Below are 21,864 nucleotides of genomic sequence, written 5' to 3'. Positions count from 1 at the left end.
TACTGGAAACTAATTGCAAAATTTATTTCAGGGCTGCAGGGGTGCAGGGGTTTTGTAAGGGCACTTCTTGTCTCGGGGCAATAGGTCTTGGCCTTGGCAGGGGTACACATTTCAGGGGCAGAGGTGGGGGTCTGAGGCAGGATGGTGGAAGGCAGGCTTAGCATAAGCTGTAAGTCTGACATGAAAGCAAGAAGGACAATGGATGCCCTGTCTGGACAGAGGATAGCGTAGGCCTCTCCCCACAGTGCCTGGCCCTACAGAGTGACTTTCAGGATGCAAAGTAGAGGCCAAGGAACTGAGGCCAGCTTCAAGAGTTGTGGCAAGGGACCTGAAAGGATGGAGCCATGAACAAGGGTGACTCCTCAGCACTGTCCCCACCTGAAGACCCCTGAGTCCTTCTAGGTTCCCCAGTATCCCCACCTGCAGGGACTCTAGGTCTCTGCAGGCCTCCTGCTGTTACCCTAGTAAAAGGAGGGGGCAGATCTTCTCTGGAGTGAGGTGGGGGTACATAAACATGACCCAGTGCCACCCTGACTCTTGGAATGAGATATCAGGAGGAAAAACTTTGGTGGCAATCCCCATTTCCCAGCTCAGTCCTCAATCTATCTACTGTTTCTCTCTCACACACCTTCCAAGGACTGTCTAGGGAAAAGGAAAAGCAAAGAATCCTGGTGACTACAACCTTGCAGAAAAGTACCAGCCCAGCTAGCTAGTAGTGGACAGGGCCAGGGTGGGAATGTTGACTACACCAGACTCCTCCTCCCTAGGTGGCTCAAAGATGATTACAACAAAATCTTTTTTCAGGTAATGGATTGGAGGTGGAGGGCTGGAGAGGGGTCTTTTTGCCCTACCCAGTCTCCCAGTGTCCTTTAGGGACAAGCCCTACCCAATTTAGCAGACTCGGTTTACAACAGTGGACTTCTTCCCTTCTTCAGGGGAGTCTGAAGACCACTCCTCTGCCCTCATTGATGCCTGTAGACCTTCCCCTGCCTCCGATTACAGGAGAGAGGGAAAGGATGACCTCTGACCCAAGGGATATCCAGGGAATCCCAAACCTCCTCCCAGGACCTGTACCTCAGATGCCAGAAAAGAAGCTGGGGGCAGATGGAGGAAGGAGTGGTTAGAAGCCACTTCCTCAGGGCACTCCAAGTGGCAGACACATGCCAGTGGCTGGTGAAGGCAACCTGCCCCAGGCAGTCCCTGCTCATCTTTGTCTGCCATCCAAAACACACAGCTCCAGAGCTCAGGGGCAGGGGCCTAGGGACAGGGCTCCCAGATCACCTAATGCAATGAGTCATTTGGAGGCAGAGGCATCCCCACCTGCTGCCTGCTGCCACGTGCCCAAGCTCAAGTCTGCTTGGCCTGCAGCATCTCAATGAGAAGGTTGTTGCGGGGCATCTCATTGCCCAGATGCTTGTGGTACAGGTACTCCTTGGCCTGCATGCTCAGTGCCCTCACCTCCACCAGGCACAACAGCAACTGCTGGAATTTGTCCCCACAGTGCGGGTAGTGACACAAGGTGTAATCCAGCAGGGCAGCGTTGGCTTTCTCCTGGGCATCCTTCACCAGGCTGTGGTTGTTCAGAAACTTCACATCTGCAACAGGAGCAGTCCATCACCCTCCAGTCACTGTGCCACCACTAAAGTTAGGCTGACACTGTCACCAGTATTACTAACACCACATTCCCAGGGAATACCAAACTCATGGGTGCAGAGACTGCCATGAACCTTTCAATGGCAACCTCCTCATCTCCACCTGTGGCCACTGCACCACCACTGACGTCACTTCGGTTAGTGTCCCCGGGCTTGTCCCTGTGCTTTCTCTGACTTTTTTGTTCTCCTTCTTTTTGAGAAAGGGCCTCACTATGTCTCCTTGGCTGTCCTGGAACTCACTATGTCGACCAGGCTGGCCTTGAACTCACAGAGATCCACCCACTTTTCCCTGCCTCCTGAGTGGATTAAAGACGTGTGCCACCACACCTAGAAAATCCCTGTTTTATCACCAGTTTTCCACCACCGTCACCAACCACTAAACCATATCACTAGCACAATTATCACTGCTGCTGTCACCATGGATACTTGACAATCACCAAGATCATTAGCAACAGCAGCAGGTGCATTGCTAGGTTTTCCTCACCTATAAAATGGGATACACAGGTCCCTTCAAAGATGTAAGGTAGTAATTCATGGGAAAACACGCCAAAGCATTCCTGTGGCCATCCCCTAGCCCCCAGGCATCACCATCACTGTCCAAAGGACCTGTCTTGGGTGTCAGGCCCATGAGTACTCTGGACATGCCCTGGAAAGAGGCTCCATAAATTAAGTCCTGGAGCTACAGGGTCAGCTTCTCTGCAGCACTGTTCATGGTGAGGAAGAGGGGCCTGGGTGGCTGTGTGCCAGTTACATCTGGGGTTGTAGAATGGACAGACCTAGAGCACATAGAGCCATGTCGAAAAGTGGGGTAGAGTGGGAGGTGAGAGGCAACAGAAGAGCTGAAGTTTGCAAAGCAAAGCCATTTATAGAAATTTAAATGTCACTGAAGTGTGGCTTAGAGAAGACCATTGGCCTGGCACACATAGGCCCTGGTTCTCTCCTCTATGCTCTCAAAAAATGAAAAAAGTGGGAGGAAGGCAGGCAGGCAGGCAGGCAAGCTCACTAGCCCTCCCCACACAGACATGCTGTGTGAGAACAATGGTGACCATGAAGCTGCAGTTAAACATGGAGGGCCAGCTCACTATGAGAGGGAGAGGAGCAGGTGGCTCAGTGTGGACCAAATGTGGCCAGGCTGATGTGTGATCCGTGCATCCTTGGGCCTTAGTCCTGGGCTAAACACAAAGAGGTCTTTGGAGTTGGTTAGGCGTAGCCGCCATATGGAAGAGTGCCTGCCTGTTCTGCATAAAGGTAAGAGAAGAGCTGGAAATGGGGTGCTTGGGCCCTTTCCTTGTCACTAAGCCCCTGTCACAGCCTCTATTAGCTCATGCCCTGCCCAGGAGTTTAACATCAGCCCCCAACCCTCAGCCTATCCTGGCCTCCCTGAACTGTGCCTTCTAGAGGGTCAGAAGATGGGTCACTCATCTGCTTTGCTCCCTTGGAGCATCCCAGTCTTTCTACTGTGGGGGAGTTGGGCCAGCATGTGCTCTTGGCCCTCTAATCCCTCTTAACACCCACTGTGCCAGGAAAGCTGAGGTGCCTGGCAACCCTGATCCTCAGCCGCCCCCAGCACACCCGCTGGGGCCTGTGTTGTCCAAAGATGGATTTAGGGAAACCGGATCTGGGCCTGCGTCGTATGGCAGGGTTTGGCAGCTGCTGGCCTCCACCCTGGCTCCCATCACCCTCCAATAAGTGAGCCAGGGTCATTTTCTTCCTTGCCTCTCTGGGATAGCCACCCTCTCACGAGACATCTTTATGCACTTTAGGAAAAAGCTCCCTTTGTCTCGAGAGATACACCTAGATCCAAGTCCAGTCCTGCTCTGCTTCAGTGCCCCTGTACAGTGAAACCTACCCAACTGTGCACAGCAACGCGGCTTCCTAGCCTGGCCAGCTTCAGGTACATTTAAAGGAAGCAAGAGATGCTTACTGATCCCATCTGCCCTTGCTCCAATCCCTTTCCCATCCCAGTCACAGTACATACCATCCACCATCACCTCCATACTGTCCCTGGGTCAGTCTGACGTTCATAACAGGAGAAAGATGGGATCTATCTCAAGGCTGCCCAGTAAAGGCGCCTAGAGGAAAGAGCTGAGGTGGAGGAGGATGCGCCAGGATGCTGCTCAGATGGCGGGGTAGGAAGGGATGGGGGCACCAGGGCCTTCTTGGCTTTACCAGGATTTACTGTTCTCAGCAACAAGCATCAGGGACTCCGGACGACAGTGGAGTAGAGGGGGAGGGTGCAGGACAAGGACAGCTATCAGGGACAGCCCCTCTCCCAGAAGGCCTCTGGTCCCCCAGTTCCCACAAATTAAGACCTAACTTCTGCCTCACCTAGAAACCACTTCCCCACATCCGTCAGTCCCCAGCTTGTTGCAAAGAGATAGGAATATGGTCACATCCCACTGAGTGTGGTACCCCTGTCCCTCAGGCCCAGGAACAGCAGTCCCACAACCTGGAGATTCTCTCTTCACGTGCCACACCCCATCTCTGCAACCAGAGGCTCCCTCTGAACCTCAGTTTCCTATCTTCTATAAGATGGGACAGGTCAGGACCAGGATCCTCACTGGGTTCCAGCCTGGGGCTTGAGACTGCAGTCTGCATCCCTGGAGACGGAGGTGGGTGGGAGATGGCACCCCACCCTGGGAGCAGCCGCTAGCTCCATGAGCTGGGGGCCCCCAGGATCTCAGAAAAGCCCCCTTTTCACGGTTTAATTGAATATTTGAATAATCCTTTCATTCCAGCGAGGCATAAAGAATGTTGTCCCAATAGCAGTGACTCAGGCAGGCGCCCCCGCGCACAATGGCCCCTCGAGTGGCACTGCTATTCAGTCCGTCTTTTGTTGGCTTGGAGCAGTGGGTAAATTGCAAACGCTTAAGGGAATGCTGCCGCGCGCCTCAATGGGAATCAGGAAATCGAATGTTAGGTCAATCCATTAAGCTTCGATTAAGTCCTCGGCAGAACAATGCCGCCCGGGCCCATCTTCATAAACACTGTGATTGCCAGGAGAGAGGCACTAATTTTAATTAAGCCTCCTTACCTGCCTCTGAGCTGCCCGAGATGCTATTTAGACACCAAATGGCACCCTTCTGCAGAGACAGGCGAGAAGGAGGCATGTGGGGGGACAGGGGTGGGTGAGTAGGTGACAGTCACCGCCTGGGGTTGAGGCCGCCCAACCCAGTGCGGTGGCACTGAGGGTGCCACAAGCAGGCTGACTGGAAGTCTGTGGACAAGTGGTCAGTCCTGCCTTGAGTCCCAGTCTTCCTGAGAGCTCAGCTCTGATGGAGTCCTGTATTTAAGATTCAGAGGGTCACACACCATCACCCAGGTACAGGCGTTGCCTGCTGCAGGGCTCTGGATTATCTGCCCACCATCTGACCCCAGGCTGCTGCTGAAAGGGCCTTATGTGGTGATATGCAGATGTGAGGTGTGTTGTTTCCAGAGTGGCAGCCATCCCAGAGGAAGGTTCAAGGTACCCAATAGCCATGGCCATACACAGTTCAGTCCCTGTCCACCCTATGGCCTCATCTCTACCCCTTCCTCTCCCCATAACTTCAAACAGGACGTTCCTTCTGTTTGTTTCACCAGAACATTTCTATTCACACTGCAAGGTCCAGCTCAGATGCATCCACCTCATCCTGCATTCAGATCAAGGAGAGTTGCCCAGACTCTGATCATACTGAACTGCTCGCCTCCTCTCCCAACATGGAGTCTCTTTCCAAGGACCATGTGACCCAGCGTGCCCCTAGTTCTAGGCTCCAGTAAGTTGAGGTCCAAGGATCACTGCCTCCTGTGCCTCTGACACCCCCATCCTCACCCACTTCCAGACCCACTAAACTGAGAACTCAGCCGCCATAGCCAGATCTGAGTTCCTGTGCCCAGAGACAACAAAGTCCTGAGCCAGACACAAAGCATGTAATAAAGACTGAGCCTGTAGCCTGGTTTGTTCATTCACTTTGCTCTCTGGCTCATTTGTTTATGGACTTAATAAGGATGATTAATAAAACCATCAGCACACACTTCCAAGGGCCAAGACTGTGGTAGAATTGTCTCATTATATCCTTGCAGCATGTCAAGGACACTTACAGCTGTCATTTCACACACGGGGAAATAGAGGCTCAGAGAGTGAGTGACTTGCTCAATTGCAAAAACCAAAGAGATTAGAATCCAGGCTCTTCCCACCCTCCCCACTGTAGCCCTGATCTCCAGGTTACTGAAGATGAAGTTAGCTTACGGAGGAGGGCTGAGCCCTCCCAAGCCAAGGCACCACTAAGCTTACAGGGCTGGGAAGAGGAGCCTGAACTTACCTCAAGGGACGCCAAAGTCACACTGGACCTAGTAGTTTGGTTGTATGAAAAAGGGCTCCCCCTTAAGGGAACACTATCTATGGATGAAGCTCTGACTGGTGCTGACAATTCCTCTCTTCCCAGTACCACCCTCCCAAGCCTGGCCAGGCCCCTAAGGCTCTGCTACACTCCAAGGTAGCAGCTTCATGTCAGTCATTTTCTAACACTGTGGAGCCCTAGCCAGGCCAAGAGTCCCAGCCCCCTATCCTTAGCCACATGCTCATGGCAAGTAGCCCAACTCTGCCTGAGCACTGGGCTTCCTTATAAGTTCCCTTCTCCCCTCTGCTTCCAAACACTTCCTACTCCCCAGGAGGCATCACTGCCAAACTGCCACAAGGACATGTCTCCATTCTGTCCAGCCTCGCTCCCATAGCTGCTTCCCTGCTGCAGAATCCTCCTCCCAACTAAGACTCTTTTCCAGGCTTTCCATGCCAGGACTCAGGTTCTCTGAGGTATATCCGCATACTTGTTGGATCTTGCTGCTACATTTTCCACCCTCTATAAGACACTTGCTGTTTCTCAGAGCTGGTTCTGAGAGCAGCAGTTGGGGGCTTTCCCATTTGCTATGTAGCCCCCAGCCCCTGGCACCAGGCAGAAGTTCAAGAGGTATCTGGAGAATGAATGAATGTAAATGTGAAGGGGGTTTGAATCAGAATTTGGGGTTCAGTAGGTCATGGAGTTTGGGAAAGTAGGGATCCCAGGATGGGAGCCAGGGGAGAGAGTCCTAAATGCAGCAGGCATTTAAGTGTGCTAGGCACACAGAGCAGAAAGGTCCACACAACATGAAAGACAAACGCTAGACAACATCTCAGCCCTTGGGACCTTACACTGAGAAACTAAGCCCTCCTACCCCTAACCCCCTCCAGAAGTAGCCAGGCCCTTGTACCACTCACTAAAGGAGGGTCCTTGTCCCTTGGGCTTCCTGACCACAGTAGAGTCCCCAATCTCTTTGCCATGCTCTGCTGCAGAGCCTCCAGAGGCCACTCACCGAGGCTGAAGAGGATGAGGAACTTGAGACAGACGAACTCCTGGCGGTCCAACTGTAGTGCATGCAGCTGCAGCACCAACTCCTGCGCCCGCAGCACCAGACTGTGAAGCAGGGAGCCAGCCTGCACTGCCACTGTGCTCAACTCCACCTGTACCGGCAGAGGGCGGGTCAGGGAGGTGGGTAGAGGGACGGGGCAGAAAGCTCTGATCAGGGGCATGGGCCAAACACTGAGCCTCAGGCCCACCATGCTGAGGGCCGTTTTGCCAGCTTTGTTCCACCTGTTGGCCCAAGCTGAGCACCCAAGGCTGACCTCTTCTTTAGCGGCAGTGGGGCATGCACCAGACAGCAGGAACACTAGGGAGCTGAAGGATACTTCATTTACAAAGGGCTGCAACCAGCCCAGTAGTATGAACTGTTCTTGCACAGCTAACTGTGGCAAGTGCCCTTCTCTGGGGCAGGGGAAGGGGCAGCAGGGTGGTTCTGCCTGAGCTTAGGTAAAGGTCCAACACCACCTAGCTCACTCTCTCTCTCTCTCTCTCTCTCTCTCTCTCTCTCTCTCTCTCTCTCTCTCTCTACACACACACACACACACACACACACACACACACACACACACACACACTGTTTGCCGAAGCTATGGTACTCATGTCTGCACAATTACACCCACTCCTGCCCTTCAATGGCCATTCACAACAATCAAATACACCTGCATATGTACTCATGCTTACACAGTGGTAGGAAGCTATGGACACCCACACAATCTGTATGTGCAGATTCACACAATCAAACACAGGTGCGTGGGTACACTCAGGACATTCCTGCAGCCTGTGTGTCCTCACTCATATCCAGATCCTGTATTTGCATTCCTGTGGCCCAGAGTCATCCCTGGGGACTAGTATCCCATTCCTGCTTTCAACAGCCTGAGACACGGGAGGTGAGGACACAGGTCCTGGGGAGCAGGGGTAAGGAAGTAGGGCCCCAGTCTGCATTTCAGGACAGTATCCACTGTGCCCACTATTCAGCCTGTGTCCCCTCTCCTGGGGGCCATACACCTGTCTCTGGGAGTTTTCTTTCTCCCACACCTTTCCCTGTACCTCCTCTCCCATTTTTGGGCTGTCCTCTTTAAAGATGTCTCCAGACCCAGCACTTTAGGCTCCTTCACCTACACACACTGGCAACCCTAATGTCCCTCCTGGTGGGGGGGGGGTTCAGGCCTTCTCCATGGCTTTCCACCCCTGCCATGTTATATTTTCTGCTCAAAGGGCCAGATTCTGGCTCTGAGCTCTCTGGGCCTTTTGCCCACTCTTTCATTTATTCATTTGTTGTTTGCTCATTCGTTTATCATTTATGAGGATGGAGACCCTACAGTGTCTTGCCTGCTCACCAGCCCCTAGCAATGGCTGCAACCTCATCTCTCACACTTCCCACCCTACAGGCTCTTGGCAGTACCCTGAACCCCTTCTCAGAGTCCTTGATCCTACTGCTCCCACACGTATAACAGTGCAGACTGCCACCCATCACCTCAGCACCAGCTGACCGATGTTGCCTTATTTTGGGGAGCCAATCCCGCTGTCATCTCCTACAAGGACATCCCCTGGCCATCCCACACTCTGGCTTCTCAAAGACCCCAGAACACAGAGAAGCCTGGCTAGTGCATGTCCCTGAATTTGGACTTCAGGGTGCCCAGAGCCAGCCTGGAGAAGTCTGGGAGCACGCAGGACTAGGGATTGAACAGCTCAGTCACCTCCTGCCCAGTGACCAGCAGGATGCTGTCCTCCTTGCCGTACTGGACCTGGCGGTAGATGTGGTCCAACACCAACAGCTCACTCCAGCAATTCTGCAGCAGTGTCATCTGGTCAGCCACCTGCAGGGAAGAACCATGCAGAGATCCAGCTGGGACTGTCCTTCAGGCCCTTCTCCCCAATTCTCTACTCAAAGTCTCATATGGGTCCCACCTATTTACTTTAATGGGGCCCAATAAGGGCCTCTTTCAGGCCCCAGCTCTGTCTTTCACAAGGTGTGTGACTTTACACACGTCCCAGAGCCTTTTTGAACCTTCATTTTCTCACCTGTTCAGTGACTAAAGTGCTTGGAGATGGGTAGTCACATATCACACACCTAGTAAATTTCAGAGATTAAGATCTAATGCTGCGAAGACCAGCCTTGCACTATTGGCCTGTGGAGGACCTCTGGCCACAGCCACCCTAGAAGGGGCCCTGGGGAAGCTGCACAGGTGCCTAGGCCCCTGGGGAAGGAAGAAGGGCTACCTGGCTCATGGACACCTCAGCTGTTTGCAGCAGTAACAGAACAATGACCATGGTGGATCCTAATCATCAGGGTGTACTGGGCCTTGGTGCTCAGGAGAGAACAGTTCCTGTTGAGTGACCCCCAACTCTGGGGGCCACTCTATCCTTCCATGGGAAGGGCAGATGCTCCTTACAAGGGCAAGTTCTGTTTAGAACTGTGGGAAGTGGCAGCCAGGGACATGCCATCACCCGCTATTCACTCCCTGTACTCAGTCTCCCTACTCACACCTCCTTTCCCCCACCCAGCCCAAAGCCTTTCTTTTTAAAATAATCCTTTTACATTTATTTATTTGTACGTGTGTGGGAGTGAGTGGTGTGTGTGTGTGTGTGTGTGTGTGTGTGTGTGTGTGTGTGTACAACAGTGTTCATGTAGAAGTCAGAAGACAACTTGTGGCTGTTGGTTTTCTTCTTCTGCTATGTAAGTTTTCCAGGAATGGGATTCAGGTTGGCTAGATCCTCCCAGCCCTCCCTGGGCCATGCCTTGCAGTAACTACAAACCTTGACCTCAAGCAGCCTTTGCTGTGTGGTTGTCAAGCCTATTGACAGTCATCACTCATTTTACAGAGAGAAGAAATTGAGCATTGAACTCAGGCGAGCTACCTAAGGTTGCACAGCTGAGTGTGGTCCCAAGTTCCTTCTCTTTACTACTAGGTCTAGAAAACAACTTGTCCTTGTCTCCCTGTTCACCCTGGGCTTCAGAGTCTCCTGTAGACTAGTTACTCCTCCATGAAGCCTTTCTCAAGCCCTCTTTCTCTCTACCCTTTGGAACTGGGATGGCACCAACCCATGCCTGCCTTCCCTGGTGTTTTGGAGTGTGAGTGGACAGGACTGGTGTCCTGCATATCACTGCTGGCCCCTCAGGCATCAGCGAGAGGTTGATGAAAGTTCATATGCTCCAAAGAACATTCACCTCCCTCAAACCAGACCCAAGGAAAGATGACTGGATATAAGAACTAGCCCCGTCCTCCAGGACAGCAGCCTTTCCCTCTTCTCTGGGGTATTCTCAGGCAGATGAGGAGAAAGGAGAAAGCAGATGTGCTGGCTAGTTTCATTTCAACTTGACACAATCATCTGAGAAGAGAGAGCCTCAAATGGGGAAATGCCTCCATAAAGACTGGGCTGTAGGCAGGTCTGTGGGGCATTTTCTTAATTAATAATTGATGTGGTGGGGGAACTCACCACCACTGTAAGCTAGTGGTCCTGGATTTTATAAGAAAGCAGGCCAAGCAGGCCATGATGGACAAGCCAGGACTTCTCCACAGCCTCTGCATCAGCTCCTGCCCCCAGGTTCCTGCCCCTCGGAGGACTGTGACTCAGGATATGTGAGTCAAATTAACCCTTTCCTCCTAAATTGCTTGTGGTCACGGTGCCTCACTACAGGATTAGTAACACTAACTAAGAGAGGGTCAAAAAGAAAGAGCAGCCGAACAGTCATGTAGACTCCTCAGGACCCTGTCACCCCACCCCTGCCCCAATACACAGGGCAGGAGAGTAGGAGGGACCTGCTTCTGCCAATCCTTACTCATCTCCTCTCTGGGTCAAGAGACCAGGCCATTGTTTGTGCTGAGTCCCATCAGTGTCAGAACAAAGACCCAGCCTCTGACTTCAGGCTGTTCCCTATCTCTCCTCACATCCCCAGGAGAGATGGTGGGCACCACGGAGGCCTCCCTCTCCCATCACCTTTTCCAAGGAAAGGCAAAACCCCAGAAACCCCAGTTCCAGAACTCCTCATCCCTTCCCAGGTGACAGATACTCATGGTATAGATAATCAGACAGGACCAAGTAGGTGACCCCAGGCAGGAGGATCTTGGAAGATCTTGAGAGCCCCTGAGAACTACTGGATGCCTGGGTGGAAGAAGCCCACAGGGTAGTCACAGTGGCAGCAAAGTAAAAACAGGCCCATGTGGGTGATCCAGAAGGAGCCCTGGCAGGGCTGGGCATGCTCCACCCGCATCTCAGCCATAGGAGCAGATACCCTTGTGCCCAGATGGAAGGAAGAAGCAGAGCAGGAGAAATGATAAAGAGGAACATTAGGAGATAAGCACACTGAGCCTTGGCAGAAGGCAGAGGGTCACAGTGACCTGGGTGCCCAGCCCTGGAGCAGACTCTACCCAGACCTCAGACCTGGGGCTGGGTGGCCCAGCATGAGGCTGATCAGCCCTGGGCTATGATATGGGGCTATACTGAGCACTCCTCCAGTCCTTCACCTGTCCAAGCATTTCTCTCAATTCTAATTTCCTGATCTGTGATGGGAGAGGGCACACCTCCCTCTTCTGCATAGAGAAAATCTGGATCAGTCACAAAGGTTCTAAAGAACATCCTGGGTTCCATCTTTTCCTTGGCCAAGCAAATTTTCCTGCCATGCCCATGCCCACCCCTTCCTGTGGGTGGGGAGATGGACATATGGACACCCAACACACATACACACACACACACACACACACACACACACACACACACACACACACACCAACAGTGTGTAAGAGTGTCTCTCAGCCCAAAGAGCTAGTTTCCACCTTCCTCTTGCCACCTTGGGGTCAAGGTCATTTGCAGTCCTGGTTTGGGGTCCCTGGGCAGTCCAGCCTGTCTGTTGGACCCTCTTATGGCCCACTACAAATCTTGGAGCCCTGACACTGCAGTCTGCCTCCAGGAAGGGTATTGATGGCTCTGCACTGACCTCTCCCTCAACAGGCCTCTCTGGAGCCCTGGGGTCTGATCACTCTGGCAGCCAAGGCCAACAAGCTCAGTAATTCTTCAGGGTCTGACACGCCATGGCTGGTCCTGGCACACTCCTGGCTGAGCAATTGTTTATCAGCCCAGTCTTGACAGACTTACTGTGTCTTAATAAACCATCTATCTAAGCAATTATCTGCTGCCAATGGGGTGCTCCAGCGGTGGGGAGCAGGGGGAAGCAGAGTGGAACACTGAGGGGACAGATGTCAAGATGGACTCCTATCCTGACACCAGCCTGCCCTTCATGGTGATCATGCATGTCTACCACCCTTCAGGCAAGAAGTTGATATACTACCAGGGCCAAAGTGGGTCCCATTTTACAGAGCTCAGGGGTGTGTGGGCCTTGTGGGCCTTTCCCTGTGTTCTTCCAGGAAGGCCTGTGAGAGTAGATTCTCTTTTTTTTGTTTGTTTGTTTGTTTTTGTTTTTCGAGACAGGGTTTCTCTGTGTAGCTTTGCGCCTTTCCTGGAACTCACTCTGTAGCCCAGGCTGTCCTCGAACTCACAGAGATCCACCTGTCTTTGCCTCCCAGTGCTGGGATTAAGGGCGTGTGCCACCACCACCCGGCGAGTGTAGATTCTTCTTCATGCTACAAAGGCCACCTCCACTGATGGGACTTCCCGTGTACTGAGCCACAAATCTAATTCTTCACCTGTTCTAGCTTACCCCGCCTTTACAAGCCTCTAAGAAAATATTAATTAAGCCCTTCCTACCTTACAAATGAGAAAACAGGCCAGAAGAGCAGAAGTCCCACAGGCTAGATGCCATGACCTGTCTCTGACACCTCTGGAAATCTTTGACTCTCTCAGATACAGCAGTACTTTCCCACTGGGTCCTCTGTTTCTCCAAAACCCAGGGATCTATTCACTGACAGTCCACATATGTCCTCTAGCCTTCCCTGAAGCTTCCTGGGTCCGGTTCACTCTAATGTCTCCAGTGCCCATCTCAAGGGCTGCCCAATCTCAGAGCCACGGAGCCCCTGTCCCATCACAAAGATGTCCCCTGATCAGTGGACTAGTGTGGCGCAGTGAGAACCAGCTCACTGGGCAGCCTCAGCCTTTCTGACTTGAATGCCTGGGCTCTGTGACACAGTTCCTCGTCCGGGGAACCATGGATCAAGAGGGGCTGCAAGGGCTGGTTTAGGCTTTTTTCTCTGCAAGGCTCCTTACAAGCAGTGCTGACTGTGGCTAGGATCCCCGGGCTCCTTCACAGGTTCTGGGAAGGGGAAGCAGGAAGGTTCGGGCCACAGAGAAGCCAAAAGCAGGAAAAAACACTCAGCAGCGCTGGGACAAAAGCCCTTCCCATCCTGAGTGACCCGACACCCCCCCCCCCCAGGAAGGCAGCCAGAGGAAGTGCCCTGCCCCTGGATCCAGGGTCCTGGAAAGCTGGGAATGCTCAGCTCCTCCTACTCTCTGTGCAGAGGATGTCTGCAGTGTCTTGGGGGTGGTCATCTTCCAGAGCACTCAGCCATGAGTACAAGGCAGCGGGGAGGGCCCACTATCTGACCTATGTCCATCTCCTACATCAGTTGGCCTAGAAGGGCCAGTGAGAGAAGTCACCCAAGACAGAGACATGGCATGTCCTTGGCCATGCATGCCAGGCCCTCCACAGTGGATACGAGAGCCGTGGTCATTAGTTCCTAACTCCCAGAGTCCTCTGGGTTAAATAAGCCTTGGAGTGCCCTACAGGGCTCAGGATGCGCATGCTGCACCTCATTCCCTTCCATGCCAGCCAGCCAGGCAGTGCCCCCAGCCCAGCTGGCCACATGCCCAGAGGAAGCCCAGGCAGAGTGGCGTCAGCACTGACAGCCGCTCAAGGCTGCAGTGGCTCCAGCAGGGAGGGCAGTGGCCCTGCTGTTTATAGCTAGCCTCAGAACAACCAGGGGGGCTTGACCTAGGAGGGTCAGACTTGAGTTGTACCCATGCCAAGCAGCAATGAGTCTTGGTCAAGATTCTGGAGTCTTGGGGGTGGTGTACATAAGGAGCTAGGTAGGGCACTAGAGAGTCAGCTGTCAGGCCTTAGAGCCTTCACACTAATAGATGAAATGACTAGAAAATTCTTCCTATGACTAGCCTCAGTTCCTCCTCCTGTGTTTCTACTTTCTTTAGTTTCATGTGCATTAGCTCTGGTTTAAAAAAAAAAAAAAAAAAAAAAAAAAGGTGGGGGGAGCACGAGATAGGGAAAGGCAGTTGCATGGGGCTAGTTCAAAGACAGGACTTTCTATCTAGTTATTCTGCGCGCGCGCGCACACACACACACCACATCACAGGGGCAGTGAGCTCACTTTAGCTAGGTAGGAATCAGGTCCACAAACAAAGTCATAGGCTCAGAGCCCCATCTATGACAGTTGAGGACAGCAGGGATTGGTGTCCTTCCTGAATGAGAGGAGGGTAGGACAGCTGGACCTACTTCTGACAGGCTGGTGATGTGGAGGACGAGACAAGTGTTTTGAGGGAGCTCAGGGTGTCAAAGAGAGAGGGAGCTGCCTGTGGAAACCCCAACTGGGATAGAAGCAAAGCCTGGGGGAACATGGAGGTACTAAGAGACCACAAGCCAGGGAGGGGACACAGGAGACAGGGGCTAAAAGAGACAGGGAGCAAGATGGGAAGGGACAGCGGGCACCAGAAGCCGCAATGACTCCTGCAGTGGTCCTTCCCCAGACATTGCCTGAGCCACTGGGCAGGACTGCCCATCCAAAGGGTGATGCTGGGCAGCCGAGAGGTGTGGCTAGGGTCAGAGTTCCGGGGCTGTCAGGAGGTACCTACCTCCAGTTCCTTGAACACCATGCACCTTCGTGCCCAGTCAACAATGGAGATGAAGGTCTGGTCAGCCATCCTGCAGAGGAGGCTGAAGGGCGCTGGCTGGTCAGAGCGGCTCTTGGCTGGCTCCTGCAGGCAGCCCACTATGCGGGCCCGGACCTGGTCCTCCTCTGGCTCTAGCTGCAGCAGCTGCAGTATGAGCTCTGGTACATTGGGCCCTCCTGAGAAGGGCTCTGGATAGCTGTAGGGTGGCCCTGGCTGCTGAGGGGGGCTGGCATAGGGCTCTGGGTACTCAGACTTGATGGTGCGGTTGGAGAAGGCAGGATAGAGGTAGCCAGCCAGAGGCCCATGGGTACCAGGCACAGCCATGGGCAGAGCTGGGCCTCCAAAGTCACCCAGTGGCCCAGTAGATGGGCCAGAGACCAGGGCCTTGGGCTCGGGTGCATGCAGGCTAGGGGTTAGCATGTAGTCCGGTGGGGGAGGGGGCGGCGGGGGCACCCCCATCGGGGGTCCAGTCTCCAGCTTGAAGCCATTGGCCCGAATCTGTGCTTTCTTCTGTTGCTTCAAGGCCCGGTCTCTCTTGTACATGGGCCCAAACTTGTTCCGACCACCCCTCATTCGATCGGCTCGCACAGCTGTGGGCAGGAGCAGTCAGTCAGGTTCCACCTCTCCACCTACCTCTCAGATCTTTCCCAAAAGGATATGTCTATGTCTCTGTTGCTGTCTCTCTGTCTCTGTCTCTCTCTCACACACACACCATTCCTCCACCTCCACTCAATGGCCTCTTCTGCCCACAGGTGAGAGCAACAGCCTCAGCTTGGCACTCCAGGCCTTTCTCCACCTTCTAGTGACCCGTCGTCTTCCCCTCCTCCCTCCTCGCCCTCCTTTGTTTCTCCACTGAACGCACTTCCTCACCCACCTTGCCCTCAATTACTTATTCCCTCTGCCTGGAACCCTTTTCTTTCTCTCACATATTCTTTCTCATAGCATAACCCAATCTCATTGTTGCCACTTCCAGGAAGTCCAAGGATTCCCCCAGGCAGAATCTCCTGTCCTGCCCCATGGTATACCTCAGACCAAAGCACCTGGGGCTCAGCTCTGAGTTCAGGTGCCCAGACTAGGGCCTGACAGGGGAATGGTGAAAGAAAAAGAGCCCTAGTCTGCTCTGCTCACAGTGGGGGGCCAGCTGCTTGTTGCAGCCTTCTTGATTCTACTGAGCTCCTGTTGCAGGATGACGGGGCTTCCCCCACTGCCTTCTACTGGTTTTGTGCTGGAGGAAGGGACCTATTTTGCTGACCAGATGTTTTTCTTCTGGCCAAGAATGTGTCACCAGCCAGACTTAACAGGTGCATCTCTGCAGCTCGAGTGTGGCTCAGACAGGACCCCACCCAAGCTCTGAGGAAAGGGAAAGAGCCGGAGAGAGGGGTGGTGTTTCACAGAACTTAGGGCTTGGGAGCCTGCCCAACACAGATCTTCCTGCTGGGAGGTGGCCAGCCTGCTTTGCTCCCTCAGGTTACCCCAGAGGCTTCTGCCACCCACAATAGCTAGCTCTCTGCCCACTCAGGACCTGGAGGTAGGCATGAGGGTCCCAGGCACAGGACAGGGTACCTCCTTCAATATAAGTCCTTCTCTAGGTAGCAGGATATGTCCACAGCTCTCCCAGACTTTGGGGCCTTCTCTGCAAAAACTTTAGCCAACAGCTGCTGGCTGGGCGCTCAGCCCGACTGGGGCCAGCAGGGTAGAAGCTATGACTGTCCACTCTCTGAGCCTGAGTCTCTCTTGATGGACCCTTGCTGTCTTCTCTGGACCAGAACAGAGGTATGGAAGAGGCAATGATAGGCCACTGTTTCCCTCACCCCAACCTTCTCAGGGCTGAGCTAAGAATGCATGGGAAAGAATCTCAATTCCTGTAAAACTTAGATGCCTGGACAGATAGACAGATGAACGGGGTGGACAGTGATGGACACATAGCAGCAGAAAGTGTGATAATAATGACAATTACAGCTGTTCTGCTGAGTATTTGCCCTTACAGAAGGCAACTCCGGTTTTCTGTAAACCTCCAGTTCTTCCACCATACAGGGCAAGTATTACTTTTTAGCCCATTATTCAGATGGGGGCATCTGCAGCTCAGAGAGATTAGGGTGTTTGCTCAGTGTCCTCAGCCTACAAGTAAAGAAGCTGAAATTTGAACATGGTCAAGTTATTGAGAGCTTTGGTTTGGGCTGGTGTAGGGATCTATAGGGATAGCTCTTCACAAAGTGGGTCTACTGGGACTCTGCTCTGTCCTGGAGAAAGGCTCACCCCCTCGGTGGAGGGAGTACTGGGTCTCAGTATGCAGTCCATGACTGGTAATCACCCTGCCTCAGTCTCCTGAGCCTACCATACAGAAGTCTCACTTTTGATGTTTTGGAACTGATCCCAGGCATGCCCGGCTTGCAAGGCCTCTTGTGGCGCTTGCCTCACTAGTTGCTTCTGTTCCCGCAGAGCTGGGGCCCCAACGTCACGCCGAGGGGCCAATCACCTGGATCCAGAAACTGCGCCGCTTTCCCCTCAGCCCCTCTCCCAGGCCCGCCCGCGGCTCCCTGGGGCGGCCAGCAGTCAGGGGTCCCGGGCCGTGCAGGACGCGCACCTTCCAGGCGCATGCCCACCGTCAGACACTTCTGGAAGCGGCAGAAGGGACAGCGCTTACGCTGCGTCTTGTCGATTTTGCAGCTCTGACTCTCGGTGCACGTGTAATGCTTGTTGTTCTGGACTGTGCGCTTGAAGAAGCCCTGTGCAATTGGAAGGGAGTGAACACCAGGTCCGACCCTCGTTCGCTACCCGCACCCCTGCCACCCGCAGCCTAGCCCTTCCCTGTTCCAGCTTGCGCTCACCTTGCAGCTCTCGCACGTGAGCAGCCCGTAGTGGTAGCCCGACACCTTGTCACCACACACCGGACACAGCTCGTCCAGGTCCTCGTCATACGAATAGTCCATGCCCGCGGCGTCCGCCTGTGGAAGGAGGAGCGGGTCAGTGCGGGCCGACGGCGACTGGCCTGGGGCTGCCCTGGTCTGTGCGCCCGGAGCGGCCCACAGCACCGGCCGGGTGAGGGGATTTGCGGGTCGCGACCCCGCGCCGAAGCTCATCCACCCGCCGCACTCCAGTGCTGCTTCCACGCCGCCTCTGCCGCGCCCGATCCGGGACCCTCGGATTCGATGCGTTTCCGTCCTGATTCGTTTGTCTGAGAACAAAACCCCGATTCTGAGAAAATCAGATAGGCTCCGGCGCGGGGAAGACGGACGCCAGGCAATCAGGGAGAATTGGGGGCGCGCAGCTGGAGTGGTCTGTGGGCTTGACAGAGACCTGAGGCAGAGACAAGTCTAGAGAGACCCCAGTCGGTGCTGCTCAACGGAGAGGGGGATCCTGGGCGACGGAGAGAGAAATGCCGAGCTAGAGATATTGGGAGAGATTCATAGATGGCTGGTTGATAGGTAGGTAGATAGATGGATACTGATAGATGATAGATTACGTAGATAGATGATAGATAAATAATGATAGGTGAGATAGAGGGTGGACAGATGATAATCTGTGACCGAGAAATGATATATAGATGGTAGATAGTAAATAGATGAAAGAGCCATGCCGGATAACGAAAGAGACGGGACCAGAGGTTCGGAGTGGCAGGCCCAACGAGAAAACCCGTGAGACACAGAGACAGACATAGTGAGAGACACCGAGCAACGAGAGACATCCCCGGGGAGACCGAGGCAGCAAGAGTGACAGAGACAAGGACGGAAAACCTGGAGAGACGGAGGTGCCCAGCGAGAGGGTCGGGGACGGGGAGACAGACTCTCGGCGGGCAGCGGGCGGCGGTGCGGGCAGCGAGTTCCGAGGCGTGGCCCCGTGGAGGGACAGGGGCCGACCCTGAGAGGCAGAGAACCCTGTCGCCGGGCCGCTGGGTCCGCAGACAAAGCCGCTCAGCGACGGCACCCACCGGCGAGCCCGGGACGTCGGGCTGGGAGCAGATGTGGAGGGCGCAATGGGGTCACGGGCGCGGGGCGGAGACCTCGCGGAGAGGCGCGGGCTACAGATGCTGGGGTGCAGGCTGCGGGAGACCTCAGGCGGAGAGTCCAGATCCCGAGAGCCGCGGCCCGGGACGCGAGAGCGGTACGACGGACGGTGGCGCCCACCCAGGCCGCTCCCGCAAGCAGCGCCCCGCACCTTTCGGCCGCGCCGCCGCCCGCGATGAAGCCGCACCCGGGCACAGCGCCACCCGCCCGTGATGACGGCCACTTGGGCCGGGGGCGGGGAGACCGGTCCGCTCTGCCCCCGCCTCCCCGCGCCCACCGCTCGCGGGGCCGCTCGAGGCGCACCTGGGACCCGGGCCCCTCCGCCGCACTGCGCGCTGCGCGAACCCGCCGCGCGGGGCCGGGGCGGCCGCTCTATATGCGCGCGTGCGGTATCCGGGGGCGGAGGCGCGGGCCGCGTCCTCCCCACAGCCCGGCCTGTGCCCTGCCCTCCCCACAGCCCTGCTCGGCCTTCACCCTCACCTCCCGGCCCTCCAGCTCAGCTCGGTCCTCCGAAGCCTGCGAGCTCTAAGAGAATTGGAGACCCTGAGCACCCTGGAATCCGGTCAGGTGTGGTGCGTGGGGAAGCTTCGGTTCACCGCCTGCGCAGGGAGAAGGCGAGCTCCCGTTTGCCAGTCCAGTTTAGGGGTGGCCAGGGCCAAGATAGGAACGCTGGTTTTTGCAGTGTGGAAGTGGCTAAGGGCGAGCGTGGGGACGAGGGTAAGGCACAAGGCCAAGGTAGAAAGTAAGCTTTCGAGTTGACACTGCCACGTTTGCCTACTCAGGCTGCAAGCACCCGCTCCAGCTCTGTTTCTTAATCCGAAGTCAGGTGCCCCCAGAGGGTAGCTGAGGATGGACAAGTGGTGTGGCCAGTGAGAGTTCGAGGCGAACCCCATTTCCACGAGTCTCCCTCAGGATGCTCGTATGGATATGGGAAGCGTGATCATCCCACTTTGCGCCATCCCAAGGTCTGGTAAGCAGCTGGAGCTCCAAGGGCGAAAAGCAGAGCCAGAGAGCTGCACCCCTCCGCCCCTGTGAGCTCTCTTCTAGCGAGGGCATAGAGGGAGTAGTAGCTCCTGGACGCCTCGGTCCGCGACAGAGCAGTCGCTCTGGGCTGGAAAGGCCCACTAGACCACACTGCTTTTCAAGTGAAGTAACTGAGGCCCAGAGAGCTTTGAAGAGGCCTGATCAATCCAGCTCAGCCCACTTGGCCACCAAGGGTGGAAGACCGTGCTGGGAGCTGGACACGAACGCCAGAAAGCCGCAGTGGGAAGCACAGAAGTTATGCCTTGGCAGAGACCCACCGGCCCAAAATTGTGTGGATCCCACCCCGTGGCTCAGGCTTCTGTGGGTGCTAGATTAGGGTGCTTGAACAAAGCTGAAGACCCGGTGCAGCAAAGCAAAGTCGTTCACCCGGTGGAGGGAGGCACGGAATCTGACCGACTTTGCTGTCCTGTCCAGGCAAGTCACTTCCCTCCTCGGAAAAGACTGGTCTTGGGTGAAACTGTGTGAATGAATCTTGGAAGGAGAGAGAGCTGAGGCTGTCAGGCCCTCTCCTCACACCCGAGAACCTACATACAGCCTGTGTTGTAGCCAGTGATAGGGGGTATACCGGCTTATGATCAAATCTCCTTCAGACAGGAACCCTCAGAAAGTGAAACTGGGGAGGAAATGGGGTTCAGTGGCAGACCACACCCAGTGTGAGGCTCTGCGTTCATTTCTAGAATGGCAAACACACAAACACAAACAAAACAAAAGCCCCCCAAATGCACCAAGGCACAGAAGCCAGTAGGCAGTGGGGGAGTGAAGGAGAGGGCTGGGCTCCTGAGTAGGCGTCTCTAGGCTAGAGCCCGCTAGGGGCCTCTTGGACAGTGTGGGTACTCCTCTGGGCTAAATCCCTGGCGGGACGGGGGATGGGTAAGAAGCAGCCCTACCTTTTTTCCTCTATCTCAACCCTTTCTCCCGGGGGCTCACTACTCCAGGTTGGAAGCCATGGCTCCACTGACCCCCCACTCCCACCCCTACACACATATATCCTTACAGTGACTCACAGCCCTTCATCCACCCAGGGAAGCAAAGTAGACACTGGCCTAGACTGACAGTAGAAACACAGACATACACATAGGGAGTCTCAGATACCTCCATAGAGGCAACTCAGACACTCAGGCAGCAAGATTCCAAGACCGGAAGATAAGCTCAAGAGACCCTCAGAACAGTCACAGAACACTACACCCACAGGAACACACCTCTAAGACACCACCCTCAGACACCACACCACGGCCACCCTTAGACCCCACTAGGTCTGTCGTCATAGGCCTAGCTCCTCCTAACAGCCTAGCAAAGATGAGGGATATTGTAATGAGAAAATGGATCTGGGGAGACCCCTGACCTTTTCCCTGCCCAGAGTAGTGGGCATTGGTCATTCTGCAGAACAGGCAGTGGCCAGTCCAGGCCCGAGTGAGGTGCTGAGAAGGGAGGCTGGCCATTAGAGGCCTGGGCCCCGGCCTCACTTACTGAGCGGAAGGAGAACTCTCAGCCGGATGAGGATGGACACTGGGCACCAGAGTCCTGGTGGGAAGCTCCCAGGGCCCAGGTAGGGCAGTGGCTAGCGGACTCTCAGGAACTTCTTCCCTCAGCAGCAGGCGGGAAGCGGGCAGACTGCAAACTGGCCCAGTCGGATAGTCCTCTCCTCCTCCCCGCGTGGGTGGGGGGGGGCACCGGAGGCCCAATTGGTCTCTGCCCCCACGTGACTCTGCAGGCCTCTCCTTTGTTGGTGTTTCTCTTCATTTAGGTTTATATCTTTTTTCACTCTCCTAAAAGAAAAAAAAATACCCCTATCTTTCTGGGGGCCCTGGGCAGGGGCAGAGGCCAAGGCACTGACTGGGGAGGCCTTGGCCAGCTGGTTGTCCAGGCCGCTGTGGAAGCCTGAGGCAGGGACCCCACGTAGGCGGGTAGGCAGCCGCTTGTTAGCGACTGGGTGGGAGTGGGACCTGATTTACGGGCTGCTCCCTCACCAAGCTGCAAGTCTCTCCTCTTGAATGG

General features: G+C 54.9%; 1 protein-coding gene across 3 annotated transcripts; it reads right to left on the bottom strand.

Annotated features, from left to right (window-relative positions):
- On the bottom strand, positions 1-21,635 carry Nr5a1 (nuclear receptor subfamily 5 group A member 1). 3 transcript variants are annotated; one of them, XM_006992518.4, is made up of 7 exons: positions 21,337-21,635; positions 17,650-17,766; positions 17,406-17,547; positions 14,783-15,411; positions 8,725-8,844; positions 6,981-7,128; positions 1-1,595 (listed from the first exon to the last, which is right to left on the bottom strand). In XM_006992518.4, the coding sequence occupies exons 2-7, from the start codon at positions 17,749-17,751 to the stop codon at positions 1,348-1,350; spliced, it is 1,389 nt and encodes a 462-aa protein (XP_006992580.1). In that variant the 5' UTR covers positions 17,752-17,766; positions 21,337-21,635; the 3' UTR covers positions 1-1,347. The 3 variants fall into 3 exon arrangements, with proteins under 3 accessions (XP_006992580.1, XP_042130667.1, XP_042130668.1); XM_042274733.2 differs by lacking the exon at positions 21,337-21,635 and adding an exon at positions 18,750-19,020; XM_042274734.2 differs by lacking the exon at positions 21,337-21,635 and adding an exon at positions 18,556-18,731.
- Positions 21,636-21,864: the final 229 nt, after the last annotated feature.

Source organism: Peromyscus maniculatus, chromosome 4 (genome assembly GCF_049852395.1).
Source record: "Peromyscus maniculatus bairdii isolate BWxNUB_F1_BW_parent chromosome 4, HU_Pman_BW_mat_3.1, whole genome shotgun sequence".
NCBI lineage: Eukaryota > Metazoa > Chordata > Mammalia > Rodentia > Cricetidae > Peromyscus > Peromyscus maniculatus.
Note: the sequence above shows the minus strand (reverse complement) of the source record. Positions and strands in the feature narration are given on the sequence as shown.